Consider the following 23890-nt stretch of genomic DNA (forward strand, 5'->3'; position numbering starts at 1 on the left):
CACAAAAACGACTAAAAACAAGCCATTTTTACCAGTATGCTGGTGCAGATTATGATCAGCTTCCAAACCCAAAAATAAGTTCTAGAATAATCTTTCTTTGTTTTGTCCTACTCTGCCTGCTTTATATACACTACAATTCAACCACCTGTCAAAAATATAAAGGTCAGGTGGTTAATTCCCAGCTATGATTCAAAAAGATCAAGAAGGAAAAGGTAGATTTCAATGAATTATGTATGAATTTACAGGAAGCACAAGGAGAAAATAATCAATTGTTAGTTGTGTTTGTGCTCCGTTCACGTACAGAGGTAACAATAGGCTTGCATAATGAATAGCTGTAGTGAAATTGGAAAGCATATGTAAGCCACACACACCCAGGGCCTGTCTCTAATTAAATGTGTGCTTCTGCTGGAGGTCTGGTCCCAAATTATGTATTTTAGTCCGTCACTGCAAAAGCACGGGAAGGTTTGCAAACAAAGGGGCACACTTTGAGTGTGATGCTTGTAAAAACATTTCTATCTAAATGCAGATTCGTAATTTCAAGTGCCGAGGAGAACGCCTCTTAGGGATTTAAACCATTTACATTTTTTATATATAAAAAATCAGCTTTAATTTAATTCCTGTTTAAGGCATCATCAATTGATTTTTTGAATTATTATTTAGCATGCTGACTGGCAAGGGCAGTGGAAAAACATTAAAAAAAAAATTGTAGTCGACTAGAAATAGAATCAACTGAATGCCTGCATTTAAAAAAAAACATAGAAAGGGAAAATGCTTCGTCCCTTTGCAATGCTTCGTCCCTGTGCAATGTGAGAGATGACAGTTACACACACAAAGCAGAATGTTAGGCAAGGCAACTTAACAACTATTCAGAGATTCTTTGGCGTTCATACAAATTTACTGCTCTGTCCCATTGTACAAACCTAGCAGATATCACTCAGAGAGGTATGGTATCTAACAAGTGCTGATTGTAGGTTGCTGCGACATGTTCTCATGGTGCTGGCACATGATTGAGATCTCACTTATCTTGAGAATCATTTACACTATCCACAGACATTTCTTTCAGTGTGCAATTCTTAACATGCTGTGGGTTAATAAAAGTTTACCATATAAACTTGCACCATTATTTTACTTTTCCATGCCTCTCTCTGGCTTTCTGATGCTTCACTCGGTAAAACAAAAGACATTTAATCGTGATTACTTTTAATATAACTAGTAAGGCAAAGAGAAGGAGATGTGATAGCATTTATTGCACTAATTAAACAATAATTAATCACAAGCTTTCAAGCTTTCAATGGTCTCCTCTTCAGGTGAAAGAACTTTCAGTTGAAGAAGAGACCTTTGAGGTCTTGAAATCGTGTGATTAATTATTGTTTAGTTAGTGCAATAAAAGGCATCACATCTCCTCTTTGTCTATGATCTCAGGACTGATTCGGCTACCATTTCATCTACCAGCTATAGAATTACTTGAAACATTCATCTGCTTGAGAGCCATAACAGACCAGACTAGGTTTGACTAGAGCTGGATTTTGTCAGCCCTTCAAAACCCAGCAAAACCTCAAGACATTCTCCCAGGGACTTGAATAGTTTTCTATGCGCACTTCATTCTCATTCTGATTGCTTACAATACAGAACATGGCTCAGTGTGTTCCAATCTGTAATGGCTCGGAAGGCAGATGCCTGTCTTTTGCTTTCTTCCTCAGTCCCTGACACTGTGAAAGGAGATGCTATCGCTGAAGCGCAGCTTGTAAACACTATCATTTTATTAAGTACTGCGTTGGATAATAAGGTACATTACATGCAGTGCTTTTGTAAATGTAATACACTGCCGAGTGAAATTGCACATCTATTCTAGAGATTCAAGCAGTCTGATCTACAATGCTTCACTTCATACAACGCTGTGGACAGGTTTTTAAAATGTAAATTGGTTCTCACAGCTCTTGCACCAATCATACTGCTTTTGGATTGGCCATAGGTAGAGTGGCACTACAGAGTGGCATTTTGGCATACACATCTTCATGGGATAATAGGGGCATAAGAACAAAGCTGACACAGCTTTAACAAGGATAGCAATATTCTGCAATTAGCCCCGAAGCATCAATTATCTTTGACAATTACTGTGTGTTTTTTACACAGGATGAGCCGTTCAGACCATTTGTTTTCGGTCCCTAGTAGATGATTGATCTCAAAAACCTTACCAAGTCTGGTCCTAAAGTTTGAGCATTATCAACATGGCTAGCAAATCCCATAGCCTCACCACACCGTGTGTAAAGCAGTGTCTCCTACCTCTGTGCTGGGACTATAATGGGTATTGTTTTTAAAGGTTACGGGCTCCTGCCCCGTTCTGATGTTCTCTCTTCCTCCCAAACAGGTGTGGTGGAAGGAGAGAAGCTGGTCAACTTAAAGAAAGTGACCCACCAGGTGGTGCGGGCCGGGTTGGCAGAGACCAGCTTCCTGCCCTGCGTCTTCACCCTGCGGCCCAGCCCCTCGCGAGAGCCCCCTCGTATCAAGTGGACCAAGATCGTCTCGGAAGGTGGGGGCAAGATCGAGGTCTCTGTGCTGGTCGCCAAGGACAACGTCATCAAGGTCAAGAAGGACTTCCAGGGCCGCGTCACCCTGCCCGGTTACCCCGACAACCGCTACAACGCCACCCTCGCCCTCACCGGCCTGCGCTCCAGCGACTCAGGCACCTACCGCTGCGAGGTGGTGGTGGGAATTGATGACGAGCAGGACACAGTGCCCCTAGAGGTCTCCGGTGAGTAGTGCACTAAGCTCCTGGGCAGAGGAGTGAAGCATGGCTGTATGTCAGACGTAGAATGTTAGAAACTTAAAAATGTTTCAACTAGATGTCTTCATTTGAGCTTTTAATAAGTTATGGATGATATCTTTAATATATCTGATAGATATGTATGGTACTAAATGCTCCGGGGAGATTCTACACTTTGAATATCGTCAGTTTTATAGAGGATATTACTTCAATCCTCACACTTTAGGGAAATTAAATGGCATATAAGGACCTTTTTATTTTATTGTGTTACATGTTCACATGTGTTGCTACAACTGTTTAATTAAGGTATGTGTATTGTTCATTTTACATTTTGACCACTTTTTTAAACTTTTAAATTGCATTCCCTGCCTCCAAGATGGCTTCCCATGTACCCTCATGGACCACTCAGAACTATATTTCCCATCATCCTCCTGCTCACTGGTAAATCCATCTTAGTTACATATTGCAATCATATAGTGACTTTTTAAGGTTAAGGTTTAATTTTAGGTATTGAGGTTTATGGGTGGGGTCTCCTGATGTTACTGGAGCATTTGACTCCAGACAAAGTCTCAACATGAACAATAATAACCATTATATATATATATGAACAATAATATCATTTATATACATGGTTATATATAAATGATGTGGATTAGATCCCAGTGACTTGCTTAGGGTCACACAGTGAGTCAGTGGCTGAGCCGGGATTTGAACCTGGTTCCTTCTGCTTACAAGCCCTTTCTCTAATCACTGGACCACACAGCCATATCAGCAGATGTTAACTATATACTGCATTCCTGCCTCCTAAGTCCCACTGATGGGAGCAGTGTATCAGCAGGCAGGACACCTTTGAGTGTATGTGCTTGTTCCTCTAGAATCTTTGTCCCAGTGCCTCTCCTGAGAAATCAATTAACACCAATTAAAAATCCTTCTTGAGAATCAGTTACTCACCCCTCTATAAATGGTTTCTACAGCCTCAGTCTTAATTGGAGTCATGGAAGACTGCACACTGCACTTCCAATATGAATATTCCATGTGTGCTAATAAATGTATGAATGAGTATTGATAAGAGGGATTATATCAATATAATATTAATTTGGAGGATTTCACGCGTTCATTTTGACAGCATGTGAACACTTGCCTCTCCGCTGAAACCTGACACGGAGCTTTAACGAGGAATTTTTGGCACGTGTTCTGTCTGGAGTCAATAACCCGATTCTGTCCAATTAGCGCCTAGGGATCAATTATCCATGTGGTTTTATTACAGGGTGTTGTTTTTCAGCACTTTTGATCAATTCCACAAACAAATCTCCTGTCTTCAACTGTGTGTATAGAAAAGGATTGGAGCTTAAATGGGTTCTAAGTTGATTACAAAGTCTAATCAACCCCAACCCTAGCAGATCTGGCATATGTTATGAGATATGAGCAGATAACGAAATGATCCTCATCTCAGAAACTTAAGCAGGCTTGGTCAGTGCTTGGACTATGATGTTATAAGATCTCAGCTTGTCAGGGTTTGTTTCCATCATATTTTGGAATCAACAGGAACCCAGAACCAAGCCCGATCCTTTTCTATACACAGAGCTGGTTCAGCAGCTTCCCATAGGGATGTGTTTCAATTCCCAGCTTGACACAAATTAAACCAACAACCTTCCCCTCGAACTGAAGGTTGTCACTCTAGCAGGACTAGGATTGCTTGAATATCCGTCCGCAGAAAACTGAATTGCTTTCAGCTAACCTACCAGAAAACGCCACCTGAAATCCGCCGTCAGAGCAAAGGAATTTTTACAGTCATTCAAAAGAAGAAGAAAAAAAATCCATTTGTATTCCTGCCTCTCCTGTTTTCATGTTGTCGAGTCTCCAGAGAGCACGAGTCTCGCTCGCTCGTAGAGGGGACAGCGAGAGGGATGGATTTACACTTTAAAAGTGTAACCCCCCTTCCTCCCTCTCTCCCTCGTCTCTCCATCCCTGCTGGGACCACAGATTCACACATCAAAGACACCGGCGCTGTTTGATGCCTTTTTATTTTCTGTTTTAACTGTTTATTTCTTTGTTTCCGTTGTCACATCCTGTGCTAATGGCATAGTCTAAATGGCTCTGCGCATTTTGAACTCCAAAGGAAGCTCACTGGGTACTGAATCCACCTCCATGCAGAAAGCATGACCACATAACCCCAGTTTTAGCATCTCTCCACTGGTTACCAGTTAAATATAGAACTGACTTTAAAATCTTGCTGCTGGCCTTCAATAGCCTGGGTCCATCTTACACCTTGCTGCTACATTCCCTAAGGCAGCTTGCAGTCAACTAAAAATTATCTCATTTTCGTGCCAAGAACAAAATGAAGAACTATGGAAGATCGTGCCTTTTGCTCTTTGGCCCCTCACCTCTGGAACTCTATTCCAAGGTCTATCAGAGTCTGTGTCTATGTTTAAATCATGCCTCAAGACTCATTTTTATACATTGGCTTATTGCACTGCATTTTTTTTTTTATTGTATTGTTTTATGTATATATGTATTTTATGTATTTTTTTAATAAAAGGCACTATACAAAATAAATATATTATTATTATTATTATTATTATTATTATTATTATTATTATTATTATTATTATTGTATTCCAGTCCTAATGCTCACCCCCAATTCTAATATACCTGTTTGGTCCTTTCATGCATGAGAAAATATAGATTTATACCAATGAAATTCTTGCCTTGACAGTGCAGTTGATGCATATCTGCAAAATAAATAGTGCAAAACCAGGCGGTCTGAAATAGTTTTTTGAAATTCGGATTGACCTGGATATTACTTTGAGCTAGGGCCACAGAGAAAATATTTGTTATGATGAACTAATAATTTCAAACCACGATTGAAATCTCATCTTATCAGACCGGGAACTGCCTGTGGTTGTATATTAATGAAATATGTAGTTTGACATCTCGTTGATGTGAAACTTGTGCTACCTCATATTTTGCACGGCTGCCCCCAGCCCTGGTTAATGAGAATTCAGTTTCTGAAGGGTTGTTCAATAAACAAACCAACCCTAAAGCCGTCCTTCTTCTCTCCCCCTCTCCTCCGTCCAGGTGTGGTGTTCCACTATCGCGCCCCCAGTGACCGGTACGCCCTGACCTTCGCCGACGCCCAGCGCGTGTGTCTGGAGAACTCAGCGGTCATCGCCTCTCCGAGTCACCTGCAGGCCACCTTCGATGACGGCTACGACAACTGTGATGCGGGCTGGCTCTCCGACCAAACTGTCAGGTAGGGCCTGCTGGGGGGGAGTGACTGTATAATATCCCAGCTACAGCTGTATTAAATTACTGGGCCAAATAAAGATTTGTCTTTGATTCCTAAAATGTGTAAAATCCATAATAACCCCAAGATTTGTTTAAACAAAACAATCATTTTAAATGAAATCCAAAATAAAGTGGATTTCTTGCCACACACTGCTTAGTAATTGCGCTGACATTACCTCAAGAAAGACTAATTCATTTTGTTTCAGCTGTTAAAATGCCTGAGCTCTTCAGATGGTGTCAGGTTAGGAAGAAAAGAAAAAAAAAAAAAAAGCAGATAAATCTTGAGTTCGGCTGCCTGGGGGGAGGTATTTTAATTGCACTGTTTCCATGGCAACCCGTCAGCACGTTAACGAACGGGAAGGGAACATGTAATTAGCTCGAGATATAACAGAATGGAGACATCAGGCTTTTAAAAGATCTGTTTTTAATTTTGTGCTGGCATCAAAAAACGCTTCCCGACAGAGCGAAGATCCAGGTTAATGGCAGAAGATTATCTGTTGACCCGAGTGAATGGAGCTGTTCCTTTAGTTTAAAGAGCTAATTGAATTAACCGTCCTGCTCAGTCTGGCTCCCCAGGACCAACAATCTGTTTATTTTGATATAGAAGCGGTTTTCTTGCTAGGGTGAGATATATAGCTATAGAGATATATATAGCTGTAGATACACACACACACAATAAACTCTTAGATTGAAACACTAATACAGGGTCACCAAAAATAATTTGTGCCCAAAAAGCTCAATAGTGCCTGTTGACTCGCAATAAACAGCACTGGCCAGCCACAGCATCACACATATTTCTCTGGATGAATCATTTTTAATAAGAGTTTAATAAAACACATTGACTGCAGTTTTCATTTTGTAGCGGAAAGCACTTTTCCTTGAGTTAAAACGGTGACCTCCAATGAAGCAGTCATGCTGTCCGGATATCGTCTAATGCGCTTATCAAACCACAGAGGTTTGTTTTGACTAACATTCACTCCACAACAAAGCCAAGTCAGCAACTGTTTTGTTTCCTTTGACAACACTCCACTTCAACCTTGGCAACAATTGTTTTTCTTTGATCTTTTTTTCCCATGTCTTCATTGGATATCTTACCTCTGTAGGTACCCAATCACATTGCCCAGGCCCGGTTGCTATGGAGACAGAGACAACCTACCTGGAGTCAGGAATTATGGTCAGAGGGGCCCTGCAGACCTGTATGATGTCTACTGCTATGCCAGACAGATGACAGGTACTGCTTCAAGAAGTCTCCATACAGCTTTACTTTTCCAGCAAGCAGGCTAGTTTCAAAATACAAACGACTGTAGAATAAATTAGGAAGTGGATATACTCCGTTAAACTGCATTGCCACTGTTTTTCTTTTAGGAGCAAGACTGCTACTGTTGATTGCAAAAACGTTTAGAGGCTTGGGTTCAATGAGGCTTAGCAATGAGAGTTTGGTGCGGTCTCAGTTTCCACCATCGGGGAACTAAAGCAGTTTAAATTTTAAATTATAGCGGCACCATAAAGTTTAATTCAGGCCCCGCCCCTATGCTGCAGTGGGTACATTTATGTCCAGTCTTTACAGAATAGCACGCTGTAAATCCATTACCCATCTATCGAAGCACTCTCTGTGAGTGTTCATCTCAATTGCCCATTACAGCACATTGGATTGTGCTTTTCAATATTTAGTCAATCACTATCAACTTCATTCCATGTCAATGCAAAATTAATCAAGAGCATTTCACATATTTAGCCCTTTACAGTTATTTCCTGCATTGATTTTTTTTTTTTTTCAAAGACAGCTTCATAGGTCACATGAATACGGCTACATTGAGGTCACAAATTGTTAGCCTAAAGCAGAAATCAGAAGTAAAGCGGATGCCCTCAATCATGTTTTTAATAAAGTGCAAGCAATATAAGCTTAACTGTATGTACCCTAAAGGCCAGAGGCGTAGGTGTAACTGATTGAACTCCATAGAAAAGCTTGAAATGGGATAAAACTGTTATGCAATGGGAGGCTTCTTTGCCACGAGGCTTGTTTGTGAATGTAGTTCTCACTACAGTTAAAGGACAATAGGAGCAATCCACTTCCACTCTAAACTCTGCCCGGACCTGAACTTCCATGAACTAATGTCAACTTTGTGCTAAAGTTTAGCCAGATTCAACACCATCTGAGTAAAAGCTAATGAAACAGCCCACTACGACACCTCCCTTATAACAGTTGTAAAAAGTGCAAAATTAGTGTTTGTAATAGGAAAGTGGCTTTGCCGCCCTAGAGTTACTATTCCTCCTGTCTGCAGGTGAGGTGTTCCACTCGACAGTCCCGGAGAAGCTGAGTTTGGCCACAGCTTCAACGCACTGCCACTCCCTAGGGGCACAGCTAGCTACAGCCGGGCAGCTGTACCTGGCCTGGCATGGGGGGCTTGACCGCTGCGACCCGGGCTGGCTGGCAGACGGCAGCGTGCGATACCCCATCAGGCAGCCACGAAAGAACTGCGGCGGGGACGAGCCCGGAGTCAGGACCCTCTACCAGCACTCCAACCGCACCGGCTTCCCCGACACCACCTCCCTCTACGATGCATACTGCTACAGAGGTACAGCGGAGGACAAGCTTCAGTGTGGGGCTTAGATCTTGTTTATTTTGTATCAAAGTGTTTTTAAAAAAGAGTGAGAGCATTATTGCACTTCCTTCTGCCTTTGTTTCCTTCATTCTTTCTCTTTTTTTGAGTAATCCTATGGTAACAAGTTCTAATTTTACCAAAGCTTTGATAGAACATCTACTACTACTGGATTAAGTATAGATAAAAACTCAGCTGCTTGGTATAACTATGCACGTTATTTTCTTCTCAGAGAATCCTTCCGGAGAGCCAGTTGCTGTGGCCGCCGGTCTGCTGCTATCAAAGAATCTGAAACACACCGATTCCACAGCTCCCGCCCAGGAAGAGCCCAAAACATTCATCGAGGGGGGAAATGGTGCCCTGAAGGAGCAGATTAACTTCATTGCATCAAACGACTCTTCTGAGATCTCAGCAGAGCATGTGGTCATCCATCTGAAACCAGCCTCCTCCAGCTTAGCACTAGATGAGCAACTGGAGCAAAAAGGGTCTGAGCAAAGAGAGGCTGCTACCCTTGGGCTTGGGGATTTATCCATGATGGAAATGTTGGGACATCATCAAGGTGACACAGAATGGCAGAAGGAGCTGCAAGATGAGACAATCAAAGAAGAGACTTGGTTGCTATCTAGATCCCACCAACAGCCCATCTCACCAGCACCCGCTACTGGCCTACAGGCTGATGAGATGAACAGTCTGCTCTCCAATTTGGTTGATCCTCCAATGAACCCTGAAGGGAACCGCTGGCAGGATTCTAATGACCAGCATGTTTCGGAATTCATGGCTGATTCTTTAGAGCAGATCTTTTCCACCACATCCCATGGAAAGTTGGAAGAGAGCCCAATAGTTCAGAAGTCAGCGGAACCTGGAATGGCATATCCCCTGGGACTAAATGCTTCTCCATCGCAAGCAACAGAAGAATCTGAAAAGAATCCACCAAATGTTTCTGAGGTCCACCCCACAAACCGAGAGGGCACCATGCTGGACCCACTGGGGGTGAAGACCACACAGGTGTCATCATTAGATGGTGGGTCACCAAGCTCAACTGAAGAGCATTCAGACCAAGGTAAAATCCCAGAATCCCCTGACTTTAATGGACCTACTCCAGAAACTATGGAAATTAGCCTGCTCCATAATAACAATTTGCTTCTAAACAATCCAAAAGAAGAATTTGAAGAAGAAGACCCAGAAAGCCCAATGTCAATGGCTGTCAAAGTCAGCACAGAGGTGCATCTTAATGATGTTGGATCTTCAGAGATCAGTGCTAATGAGACAGACTCGGAAGAGGGTGCTATTGTCGGTGAACCCAGTGATCTGCTCCTTGTAGAGGAAAAAATCGAATCTGCACATGAAACTTCAAATCTGGGCTCCATTCCTGCAGTCAGTGTCAATGAGTCCCACCATGCTGGACAAGCAAAGGTTGATGATTTGGCCAGTTCTGTACAGAACCCCACTGAAAAGAGTGCTGAAGACGATGAAGGCACTGTTTTACAAGAGTCAAATCCTGTGTCTTCTGATTCTGAAAATGCACTGGAGAACGACGCTGCTTTTGGTAAGGAAGGGCAATGTATCTGCATTTCAGCATGTCTGTCTATAGTATTAATTTTCCAGCAATATTGGAGGAAAACAACATCTTATAAGAGATATTCTATATGTGTATTAATAGAAGTAATTTCTTCCATCCGTTTAGTTTTCTGCTTGTATTTGCTACAGTGCAGACAGACAGGTTTTAATGATGAAGAATAGCCTGCTGAAAAGCATAACCATATCTTCAGCTCCCAGAGGGTGGCTGATCTAACGGATGTTTCTATTGCCAGTTCCGAAACATGAGATTTGAAGCAGTACCTGAGATCTCGCTGCCACACTTCATCACCACATCTAAAACTTGGAGAGAAAACAATAAAAGGCCAGTGCCTTGGCAGCAGCATGATGAATTATTTTCAGGTTACAAATCAATAAGAGTCAGCAGTCTACCCTGCAACATTCATTAATAAAAATGTCCTCCCTGACCCAGAGTCAACCCAGAGCATTAATGTTTTAACACTGGGTGAAAATGTAGCCTTAGTAGTCTGCATGCATAATGCAAGCCGGTTTCCAATTAATTCAGAGCTTCTTTTTTTAAATGGTTACCAGAGCCGTGGTCTTCTGAATCTTCCTCCCAATTATGTCCCAGCTCTGAATGCAATTATCACAGTAAAGGTTCTGCAGACAAAAGCCAGTAAATGTTTGGAAGTGGCATCGGGGGCCAATTTAAACCTGTATCAATGAATAGCGTTTTTTAAACATGCTAACGTGTTCTACATATGTGCAGCATGCCTTTTATCATTAAGAAGATCATTTTCACCAACCAGTGGAATAAAGATCTTAACTGTTTAATTAAAAAAATCTCCCTAGAGGCATCTAATATATATATATTATATATATTATATAGGGGATCTCCAATATTAATATTCCAGGTTGGTTTGGTTTGCAAACGTGTAACATATATATTATATAATTTATAAAATATAATCTATATGGATTTTTTAAAACCATTTTTTAATTAAAAAAATGCATCACCTAACACTGCAGCCCAGAGCATGAACCACTGAGCTACTCAAACCAATTACCTTCTGCACTGCAGCCCAGCTCTCTGTAACCCAACAAGCAAATCAAACCTGCTACTTTGCAGTCTTACAGTTTATTGCTCCAGCAGTGAATTACAGCAATCTGTAATGTGGGCAGCTGGTGTTCCTTTCTTAGTCGCTAGAAAACACTTACTATTCTCTGCTTTTCAGATGAATAAAATGACTTGACTGCAAAGGTGATAAAGCCTCTATAGAAATTGAAATAATAATAAAAAAATAAATTAAAAAAAAAACAATGGCAGTCAATGAAATCGGAATACATTAAACCGGCTGTGAATAGATTCCTCTTCTGTCTGTGTTTGTCTGGAGGAAGTAGTCTACCCAAAGCTACAAAATACATAAATATGGAAACATGTATTTCTCTTTTGAAATGGCAGAGGTGATGAATTATGTACAGAGTTTGAACTGAAATTATAATAAATTGTCTCTGAATTTTTATGAGCGTACAACAAATAATGACTAACAAACAGCTTTAGGAGAATCCAGTTTAATTTTCTTCCTATATATATATATATATATATATATATATATATATATATATATATATATATATATATATATATATATATATATATATCTATTTAAAGAGCAGAATACATTTGAAATAATGACTGCTTCACAGGAGGTAACAAGGTTTGTGTTTTGATTGCTGATTTAACACACATTTAATTGCAGCTAATGCTGTTTCTCTGCAAGTTAATCACCGTGTGTTGTCCCCACAGGATTAATTGCACCGGGACACAAAGCGACAACGCATCCAACAATGACAGCTAATGAATCATCATCAGAGCCCAGTGCTGCCAGCACAGTGCCAGCTTCTACTCCCCTGCCAGGCAGGAAAGATGAATGGGCACATCAGCCAACAGCTGGCACCATACAGGACAGCAGAGTTCCAGAAAGGGAGAGATTGGCAGTCAACGAATCAAGTAGATCCTTTGAGGATGAAGACTCCTTAACTGCAACCGTAAGTGGCCAGTCCGCTGAGCTGCACAGCCGTGGAGGAGAAGGTACCCTGAGAATCATGGGGATTACAACGCCCTCTCCCTCACCTTTAACTGATTCTGCCCCTGAGATATCGGGAGACGGCCTCCCCTCTTTGAAGGAGGATATAACCATCCGCCAAAAACTTGTGGAAGATTTCAAAGCAGACTCCTCTGAATCGGAGATGACCAGTGCCCTGGAATCCAGAAGAACACACGTAGAGGACCAGGCCATCCCATCCTTGCTGGACATCCATGATATCTTTTCGGGAGGGGGCTCTGACTCGAATGGAAACTCCCTCCCTCTAGTGATCGTTGGCTTTCACTCACCAAAACAACAAACTTCTTCTAACTTGCCTTCATATGAACCGGAACCTTCAGCAAAGCCAATGTTGCCTTTTACTTCCCCGTCCGAGAATTCTGAATTTGAGAAGGCTGAAGATGGGAGTGGAGATGTAGAAGAGGGTCTCCTTGCTGTATCTGAGGGATCCAAAAACACCACCACAACCAAAAGACCTTCAACCTCTTTCCCTCACATAGACAAAGCCTTAGAGAGAGAATCCTTGTGGGAGGTAACCCTGAAGCCACAGAAGGAACAAGATTTGGTTAATCCAACAACCATCCAGGGAGGTCAGGATGCTGTGTCCACGATAGTGTCTAGCAGTGGCACCATAGACATTGGGAGGGAGGAGGTGGTTCCAGAAGACAGGCTGGACATTAAAGGTGGTCAGCTGTTCCACGAGTCATCCACAGAGGCTGCTGCTTTGAATCCAGAAGAAAGTGTGATTGAATTAAAAGGAGAAGTTGCTTTTGTCCAGCACTCAACTGAAGTTCAACCAACTGTGGTCACAGCGGCAGAAGAAACTCCTTCTGGAGAACCTAAGGACGTGAGAATGCCTTCCACACCTGACACCTTCCTTGTGACAGATGGAAAACCAACTTTGCCCCCTTTGAAAGAGGGGAGAAGCCTACAAAGCCCAGCCACTGAAGACCTGGTTATTACAACCTCATTGTCACCAGTTACAAGTATGGGGATCACATCAGAGTCCATAGTTCCTGTGGGTGACTTGCTGACCACTAAAGCTGCTACAAATGAAAGAATGGAGATGCTTTTTCCAACTGTCCCAGCCACTGTAATCAGAGAAGATGCACTGAAGGAACAACTGCTGTTGGGCAATGCTGTGGAGAGCACCCCATCTGGAGATCAGCCCAGAACAGCCACCAAGGAACCTGCCAATGAAACCAACGACTCCACCATGGGACCAACCATCTCTACCACACAGTCAACAGAGAATGAATTAGAAGGAGAAATGGAAGTGGATGAAGAAGGGCTGGAGACTACGAATCAACCAGCAAGTCATGAGTCAGAGAACAGCTCTTCCTCTGTTCAGCCAACCAGTCTGGTTCTTACCACTGAGGTGCCCAGTGAAGTTGCAGTAACTTATCCAGTGACTGCTAGAGCCACAGATGAGAGTAGATCCATGGAATCCTCCATAACCACAGCCACCTCGTTTGTATTTAAGTCGGTTTCCCCTGAAGATGGGCCTTCATCAGAACTGGCTTTTATCACCACCGTTGGGTCGCACACAATGCCTTCTAGAACCCAGCCCCCTACTCCAGAGTTGGAAGTGTACAGTGGCAGTGGAATGGGACATGGCTCTCCTGGAGAAGAGCAGGTGAATGGAACATTGCTGGCACCAAAGTCCAGTTCCCAGCTTCCGTCTGCATTGAATGAATCCGCCTTCGGCCCAGACTGGGAGGACACAGGAGCTTCAGAAGAACCAGGTAGGAGAATTTCTTCTTTTTCTCTCACTTCTTATTAATATACAGTGCTCCCTCATTATTTCACGGTTTGGCTGTGTTGACAGTTCATTGTCATGTTCTGTGTTTACCGGACAATGGCCCGTCCACTGATTCACTCTTTTCAATATTTGATGATTTTTGATGCTTAAGTCAGATAGTGAAATAAAGAGGGAACAGCGTACGTTAGTCAGGTATATTTAAACTGAACCTTCTTTGGTAGCAAGAAAGATATGATTCATTCAAAATAAAGAAACATTGTCCAAAACCAGATGGTGGAGAGCAGCTGAACATGGGCTAAATTCTCAAAGCTATTTACTCCAAATTCTCATCAGCATATTTTTTTCAGACAGGAGAAACACACCCAATTGAGTCACCAAACCAGAATAACTAAGAACTTTTAATTCAGGGGGCTGAATAGTGAAGTATTAAGTCTTATCCGTTCTAGATGTTAAATTGGTGTTTTACCCATTCAGAAAAAAAATTGTGCCAATGATGATTGTGTTGTGTGGTGTACTCTCAATACGAAGTGCCTTTAGCAGTTCTGTGAATGGCAGGTTGTTTGGAGTGGAGGTTGCCTGGGTGTTTGATAATTAATCAGCAGTATGAGATCTCCAGAATGAAGACGGCTCTGGAAGTAGAAAGGTCAGAGGGCATGACAAACCAATGGGGAGGGAGGATGAGGCATGCAGTAATTGATCCAATGCTTGGTCCTGCTTGTCCTTACTTCAAATAATGAATGGTGTCTGTAAAATGTCCACAGCACACACCCCCCTTTTTATTTACAGAACAGATTTCATAAATCATTAGCACCCTTTCATAAATACTTTCTTGCAATGCATTCTCATACTATGTAAGTCTCACATTTTCACCCAGTTTTCAAAGGAGCACTTGAAGGTGAAAAACATGAGAATAACCATATTAAATCATTTTCAATTTGTCAAAACACTCTTTTGCCCAAAGTGACATATCTAGAAAGCTTTTACTCTCAGCTTTAATTTAACTGTTCTTTCTAACTCCTAATAGAACTCTTTGTGGGCTAGAACCACCCACACTGGACACTAGGTTATATAAATGGCATTGCCTTCATTCCTTTTCAAGTAAAAGCTTGGTCACAGCTAGCGCACGTTCTTGAAATGCAATGGAGTAATTAAGTGTAATAGCTTTGAGAGTGGTACGATTGCTGGCGTGCATTTTTCCTCTCAGACTTAAAAAAATTAATAAATAAAATTCTCCAGTCTGGGACCTTGGTTGTCGTGGGCACACCACTGTGGATGGACATGATCAGCGCATAATGGGGCCCATTTTATATCATAAAACAGATCCCTCAAGTTCTCTTAAGCGTTGGATTGCAGGACACAGAGGCTGTGAGAATCTTGTACAATTACACAGTATTAACATTTTTTAGCTGTGTTTTTGTCTGGATGAACAAATGCAGATATGTCTGTGGATCACTCCCCCCCCCCCCCCCCACCCTGGGAGGAACGACCGACTCAGTGTCCAGGGTGAATTAATAAATGATTTATCAGCTTCTCAACTACTTCATTGCACTAAGGGGTCTCCAGGGTCTTTTTAGAACACAGCGTTCTTCTTTCTGAAAAAATAGCCCTCTGCATGGCCTATATAATAACAGCACTGGAGAGCTAGCTCCCTTTAATTATCCACAGATCAAGGGGTACAGCATGTGATTCCTCTCAAACAACCCTTGTCACCCTGATTCCTCAATTACCTCTATAAATAACTCTGTTATCACCCCTAGTATAAGTGGTTGATTCTGGCTCCATGACTGTTACAGATTTTTTTTTTTATGTGCTGTATTTGTATAGGTCATTGTTTGAATGAATTACATATTATCTGAAAGCAAGGCTGCATAATGAAGAAAGATATGATCAATTATCTATGCCAGAGCTAATATATATACAGCTATACTCCAACACAGCTTCTGCTCATTAAACATGCCGGATGCATAAAACACAACATCAGTTCTGCTCCTACCTAAGAATACAGCTTGTCATATCAGTCGTTTCAAACTCATTCAAAGCCTAATATGAGACAGTTCAAGAGTCATCTTGTGCAGATCAAAGAGCCATATATGGGAGGCTGTGTGGAAGGTCTATTACTGCACTATTACAGACCCAGAAACTTAACCCTTTAGCTACTGAATAATACTGCATGTTTGCAGCTCTCGTTATTGAAGAACACAGCAGATACAACCCCTTCAAGCCCCTTCGATCTTGCATTGTTACAAACAAATGTTGTGGCCTCTCAGCCTGAACACGATGAATGTTACAACAGGTCAGCTTGCTTTGTGCTAGACTTCTATGTGATATGAGCCTATGGTTTTATTTGATCATTCTTATCCTCTACCTAGATTTGAACGAGACTGAGGTACATTCATTTGCTCGCCCTGAGCTGTAATCCGATCACCTTAATTTTTTACAATGCTGCCGCCGTAATTTTGATTCGGTACAGTGCTTGTCAAGGGTAGCGTACTGTGATGATCAAACTTAAAAAGCAGCAAGCGATTGAACAGGAACGGGTGCAGCATTAACATGAAAAACAAAAAAAACTTTGAAAAAGAAAACAGTCCAAGTTCAGTTAACAGTTAATTAGAATGCAAATGAAAGTCATTCTGTCGAGTGAATTCCAGCTTTCTAGCAGTAAAAAGAAACAAGCTGTCAGCTTCATTGCTCGCACATACTGTGTCAAAATAGCTGGTTGTACATTTATAAAGTTTGATTTTCTTTAAAGCAGCTGTCATCTGCATTTGAATACAGTACTTAAATAATAATAATAATAATAATCAGTTGAACTGATTGTCAGGAACGAGGATGACCTATGAAGCTGCTCCCAGACTCTGCCTTTAATGACAAGACATTATTTGCGCCAGCCATACATGGCGATGAAAGATTAAAGGCAAACTTGATTGGGCAGGCAGGTAGCCACTTCAAATGATTCTAAATCATTTACAGCTTTTAGGAATGAATATGATAATGGGAGACACACTGGGTCCAATTCAATATACAATATGCAAGGATTACAGGTACATTTTGATATTCAGAAATATGTTCTAGAGTTGCAGTTTCTTTTTTTTTTTTTTTTTAAGTTTCCTGCATGTAAATCTGTCAAAACATTGAAATAAAACAGACTATGAAAAAACAGTCCTTAACAAAAACCTTCCTTAAAACAGTCCTTAAAGCTGAATAGTGGCCTATAATGTGAAGTGGCTTCTATATATATCAAACCAGTGAGTTTTATAGGAGGCTTAGTGGTCCAGTGTTAAAGAAAAAGGCTTGATACCAGGAGGTTACGGATTCAAATCCCAGCTCAGCCACTGACTCACTTATTCCTTCAGATGAGATGTAAAACCACAGTGCAGCAGCAGTAGGTGTTGATGGATAGTTCACCCCCTAGTCTCTGCGTCACCTTGGATAAAATTGTCTGCTAAATGACAGATTCATAATAATAATGCATGTAACTCTGTGTTTGAGGATGCAGTGTGTGTGTGTGTATATATATGTTAATCCCTCTGTTTTTTACCTTTTTGTTTTTCTAATGCCACTCATGTTTTACATCTAAAACACAGTCCTCACTGCTATCTTCACTTGCAACAGACTCTTTTGTCTCTAAGTGGGATTTCAAACTCAGACTCGTGACAACATTTGCATAATGTGGCAGACAAATATTTGAACTGTTTGCAGCATAACAGCGCAAGGGTGGCACTGCACTGCATACACCCTGGGGGGGGCTCCCTACTTTCAGCCCCTCGTTATATAGCATTGCATTTCAAGAGAAGGGGCTTCTTTACTTGACTGCACCAGGTATTCAAAAAGGACAGTCACCTCTCCTCCGTGCCTGCTCTACAGGGCTGTATAATGTCTAATCTCCCTGGTGCTCAGCGGCCCGTGTCTGCATGCAGAGGCAGCATGTTTTTCGCCGGCTGTCTTTCTCCGCGTTCATGGCTCTCTTATTTGGCTTACCCCTGTGCAGCTGCAGGTGAAAAGGAGAGCGGCAGATCTGAAGCCTGCTTTGGTCCCAGCACTGACAAAGCTGTAAAACATGAACTACTTACGCGCAAGCAGAGACCTGAAAGGGTCTGCAGTAGGAGTCAGCCTGTCCTTGGCTTGGAATTTTAGTCGAAGCACCCTTATTGCATAGCCGTTTAGCCCATTCCAGGTTTTACTACAAGCTTGATTAATAGCAGCGTCTAGGTAACAAGCACAGGTTTGTCTTATTAAACTCATAGCAAAACCAGGAATGGCTCAAACTGCTATGCAATGGGAGTCTTAGTGCCATCTCTGAACTATAACAAATTTAACTCAATTCCTGAACAGGGTTTTTTTTCCTGAAAAGTAGCACTTATCAAATATTAGCACTGATGGCTTCAATAATAATAATAATAATAATAATAATAATAATAATAATAATAATAATAATAATAATAATAATAATAATAATAATGCAGTGCAATACATTAAAATGCCAGTAATCTGACAGCTGTGCAAAGCTATTGTTCTGCTATGTACTGTTTGTCAGTGTGGGAGTGCTCTGCAACAGCATTACTAACCCATCAAATCCTTTGCTGCCAATTTGCTGGGTCTTCACTCTTCATGAGCCCCCTCCAGACTGCTTTCTTTATCCGACTCTTACTAGTACTCCTGTCGTGAGCATCCTGGACTCGTCCTGTTACAGCAGGCACTAATAAAAGATCGTTTATAACCCTTTTTTTTTCCCCTCACGCTCTCAAGCCGAGCTTACACACGATGCATCATCAGGCAGCTTCTAACCCTCAACTCCTGCATCAAGTTTGCATGCAATCCCGTGTTTGCACGTGTCGGTTTTGCCATTCACATTCATATAGCTTTTGCTCCTTTCAAAATACATTCCACTAACACAGTTCAAAATAAACTTCTAGTCTTCATTTTACATCGATGCATTGAACTGCAAAAACATATTTATGATAAACAAAATGTTTTTTGAAAATGATTTAGTATTTAGTTTGTTTTTTGTATTTTATGCCACCTTCTTGGCCAGATCTCCCTTGAAAAAGATATTTTAACCTTGACAGGTTGAATAAAGGTTTAAAAAAATAAATACATGAGACCTCTATAGCTAATGTTATTGCTAAACAGGTAAAATTTACCAAAAAGTGAATTGTCAATCCAGAATTTACAAAGGCACGAGAGATTTTACACACAAGCCTTAGGGAGCAGCTGCACGGCATGGTAATCTACTCTATCCAGCTGGAAAAGAAATAAAAACAGCATTTGTGGAGAGAGTGGTTTGGATCCCATGCACTGGGCTGCACATTTATAAACAGGATAGGAGATGGTGTCCTGAGTCACACTAAGGCTCAGGGATTTAATAAGACCCAAAGGAGCCCATTTTCAACACGGTATTTCTAGATTCTGCGCAAGCACCAGGCAGCGAGCTTAAGAAATCAGCCACTGCGACCAGCCTTGGTCATCTTGACTTCGCAGAAGCAGAGTGCCGCGTGGGCTTGCAGTAGCAGGAGGAGATGAATAAAACTCCCACTGCTTCACAGATAATGATGTTTCAGACTTTCTTGGGAGCGTAATTAATTGGCCACACTGCAGCTACAGTAGTCACACAATTGGTATCCTAACAGCAAGCTTCTGCTTGTTTTATTTGCTCCAGATTCATGTGGTGTTGCCATTGCTGGCGCTGATATAGTCTGATTATGGTTCTGTTAAGGTTTTATTCAGGGCAGCAAACTGGTGTTACATAACGGCATCCCAATGGGCATTGATAATCTTAGTGTAGATGTCCATTCAAGCAAACAGAGCTTTGCAATCTGCAAACTCTGCAACAGGAAGTTACTATCCTGCTGTTTGCAATGTAATCCCCAAGGGCACACAGAGCTTCGAAAATGCTGGTGATTGGCCCTAGATTTCATGAACTGAAAACGTACTTTAAGTCTTAAAACTGGCTAGAAAATTTAAAAAAAGGCTTTGGTAAAAAAAACCTTCTAAGTGTCCTGTTTTGTTCAAGCAGGTCTGCCTCGCTAGGAGGTAATTGCAGGGAGCCTCTCAAGCGTGCAAGCGAACCTCTGACCCAATGGAAACCTATTACACGCCTCGGTAGTTGCTGGGACACAGGGGGGAGAGCAAGACTTTCCCAATGCAGTCTCCAGGAACTGGCATTTCCCAGACAAATGGCACACAAGCCGCTTTATAAGCGCGCTGTCGTTTAGCAAGTCTATTTACCTTACAACAAATTTATCGAGCGAGCATTCTCTAAACCCAGGATGTGACTGCTTTATCGAAACCCTTAGCTGTGTGCTTCAAAACCAAACTGAAAAGAAAACTACAGACAAACAACATAAAAATACCCCTTCTAAGCTTTCTCTCTAGAATTCACAGCGTGCATGCTGTTTGAAAACTAACTCCAAGGAAATCTGTTGCACCTGCAGCTATAGGTCCAGTCGTGTGTTGATTTTACTGGTTGAAAGCGTGTCAGTTAATAGAGGAAGCAGGTGGTTGGTTAATGAAGGTGAATTGCCCCATTCTAGGTGTGCATCATTATCTGCAGACAGATCTTTCTTTAACCTAGTGTATTATCAAATATCATGGTTCAAAATCATTTAAGACCTCAATAACATAGAGATTACAACACTGGGTGCACAATTACATTATGTTGTTTGCTACAATCACTTTGAGTAAACTTGAGACCCTTAAAACTCGCTTGTAACATTAGCCAGATTAAAACCCAAGTCTTTTCAGATTGCACTTCCTTGGTCCTTCCCCTAACCCTTCAACAAACCCTTTAGCCAGCCAGCTGTTTCCTGCTATTGACAGACAAACTTTTAGTCAGGCAGAAGGATAATCTTACGGCAGATAAAGCAAACAGGGTCTTTACAATCTTCAGACCTGGCAATAGAGAATAAGGCATGGAAACAGAGAACATTGTTTAACCCAACCTGATATCACAATTTTAAATGAAAATGTTTGCTGTGCATGTGTTTCTTTCAAAACTGCACATTTGAGACCTATGCAGCTAATGGAAATGCGTAACTGGTATTAGGGAATGATTTTGTCTGAACCCAAGTCTCCAGTAGACAGGGCATATCCCCATATATGCATATCCATTCTCCGCAGCGCTAAGCTGCTGAGTTTCCAGTGAGAGGGTCTATTTTAAGAGCTGTGTAATTAATTATAAAGATATTGCATTAAGCTGCCCCCTCACTGTGTTAAGCAGCTGGATGGAAAGAGCCTTTCGTCTCTGACTAGGAGTTTCTCTCTCAACCCCTCGGCTCATTTCAAGATCTGAGTGAACACAAGCGCTCCTCCCAGTGTTAGTGCAATTCAGCCCTTTGAAAGAACTGAGTTAAAGAACTGGTATTTTTAACAAAGTTAGAGTTGCAGGACCATGTACAGCAGGGCAGTGCACACTCAAATAAAGTCGTTTACTCCAAAGTGTCATTGACAAAAGAGAAAGACATGCACTCATCTTCCAAAACCTGAAATATACTAGTATGCATGTGTCCTATTCACAAAAAAGACAAGGGTCTATAAGATGGGAGTTTTGTCAGTCAAGAATGACATATTTACTATGGTTGTTTTGCCTTTAATCAAACTACCATATTTGCAGAAATTGACCTGTCTATTGCTCGTTCTTATTTTTCCCCATGTCTGTCGAATCCTGTGTTAGCCGACATGCAATTTTACTCTGTATAAGTAATTTATTCCTACATTTAATACTTTTTTTTTTGATGTGAGCTCCATTTATTGCATCTCATACCGCTAAGCAACATACTCCAAGCTTTGCAAATAAAAGACATGACCTCCGCTGCTGCCGGTAATAGCAGGGGCGTACCGGCTTTGTTCTCATGGTGACAGAGTGACAGAGGGGATCAAGGATAGCTGTCGCACCTGCAGCTGAAACATTACGAGGATGTAAACAAACTGGAGAGTCAACCAATCAGGTAGCAAACAGTCCTCCCGGAATCAGCAGAACTGACCAATCACTAATATATATACATATATATAAGTTTTTATTACATTTAAAAGCAAGCGCTGGCAGATGGCTGAGCGCTCTGACTAACAAGTTGTGACTAATTGCGTGAAAATTAAATCAAGTTCTTATACCTTGGCTTCTGAATTACCTCTCCCTTTAATGTTTATATTAAACAGGGGCCTTTTATTCATCATTAGCAATGTCTTTTATTGCATTCTGCAGAAAGGCAGGTCCTGCACTTAGACTTAAATGCATTGAGCTTGACTGGCATTTACACACACTCTGAAACTAAAGACTTGTGTAGCTGACAAGACTAAATATATTCTGGATCAGAAGAGGGAGGCATTAAAACCCAACAGCTTATACCTAGTGTTTTGAAAAGCTAGCCCGAATTTCCTAACCTTCCTTCCACCCCCACACCCCCCTTTCCCTCTATTGTAGTCGCGTCTGCGTGACAGCTCTGATTTTCTGTTCTGGGAGAAGAGCTGGCAGTATTGGACAGGATTCAGGCAAAGTGTCAGACGCATAATCAGAGAGGTAATTTCAGCTCTTTACACACAGCTGGGTGTATTCAGTATATTCTAACACCCCTATCTCCTTCCTCTCCACCCTCATCCTACAACTACTTACTGTACCATGAGAGAGATGAGAGACACACACTGACTCACATGTAGAATTGATGTGGGCTTTTTTACCCATAGAGTGCAGGTGAACCATCCTGTGCACCAGAGGGGCGCCACGATAATGCAAGTAAAAATACACCTACATTGATTTATTTTTTTATGCACAAAATATATTTTTAAACATTACAGGGGTTTTGCTGCCTTATACAGACTTTATTGCCCAGTAAGCACATTACATATTTGGAAAAACACTGTCATTCTAACTATAATAATTGAAATACATATATATTATATAACATACAGTATATGGTATATATTATTTTATGACTCACCCCATTATACCAATACATGTTCAATAAATGATTTATAGTGGCCTGAAACCATGAATTAAAGTGACAGGAGTCTTGAGGGTTATTATAATGTGCCCCACTCACCGCCCAGGTCATTAAATCAAGGCATTGTAACGGCAGTCTGGAATGAAGATTAATGCCTTTGACCAGACGAGGGCAGCGAGTCCCTAATGTTATTACACAAGGGGAGCGGAGGATACCACAGCCGCCAACACCTGCCTTCTGCGCTGCTCAGTGCCAGTGTTTTTAAGGACAATGAAATATAAACCCAGTGCGGTTTAGTGTTCTGATTGTCCTTATGTGCTGAGCACATCTGTCTGTCCATCTGTCCATCACACTCTACAGCAGGCCTTTGCACTCCTGGTCTGTGTTCCAACCCTGTTCTAAATGGGTTAATTAAACCAATTAAACCCCCTGCCTGACCCTGAAGCACTTTATCATTAGCAGTTTACAGAACCTGTTAACCCATTAAGTACCCAATTCATTTTCCATTGAAAAAAATCTGAACAAGCTGTTTATGTCGTTTGATCCGTAACAAAATCTGAATAAGTTATTATAACAGTTCAAGAGAAAATTTAAATAACAGGTAGATGCCAGGTAAAAATGCTCCAAAAATTACACAGTAGCCCATCTTCACATGTGGACAATGGCACTTAATGGGTTAACCCTGGGCCGGAATGCACCACCAGGAACGTGGTTGGACACCACTTTGAGATTTCTGAGATAAGTAATCCTTTTGCCAGAGAAGATGATAGCCTTCAGTGGAACTGTACATCTTGTTCTGTCAAAGGATCATTTACTCGTGTATCATTAGCATTGGTTATCAAGGGCTGTTGGACAGTTCAATACTGAGCAAGGTCACAGATCATGCACACGACTGTTGAAGA

At 41.4% G+C, this 23890-nt stretch overlaps 1 protein-coding gene across 2 annotated transcripts in view; it reads left to right on the forward strand.

The window, feature by feature from the left end:
• Positions 1 to 23890, forward strand: part of LOC121300545 (neurocan core protein-like) — a 59222-nt gene that overhangs the window by 21743 nt on the left and 13589 nt on the right. For both annotated transcript variants that reach the window (XM_041229115.1, XM_041229113.1), the window contains exons 3-8: positions 2369 to 2752; positions 5843 to 6017; positions 7156 to 7283; positions 8335 to 8628; positions 8885 to 10198; positions 11996 to 14038. In XM_041229115.1, the coding sequence (XP_041085049.1) occupies positions 2369 to 2752; positions 5843 to 6017; positions 7156 to 7283; positions 8335 to 8628; positions 8885 to 10198; positions 11996 to 14038 (4338 nt within the window). The remainder of the gene's footprint in view (positions 1 to 2368; positions 2753 to 5842; positions 6018 to 7155; positions 7284 to 8334; positions 8629 to 8884; positions 10199 to 11995; positions 14039 to 23890) is intronic.

This window comes from Polyodon spathula, chromosome 26 (assembly GCF_017654505.1).
Source record: "Polyodon spathula isolate WHYD16114869_AA chromosome 26, ASM1765450v1, whole genome shotgun sequence".
NCBI lineage: Eukaryota > Metazoa > Chordata > Actinopteri > Acipenseriformes > Polyodontidae > Polyodon > Polyodon spathula.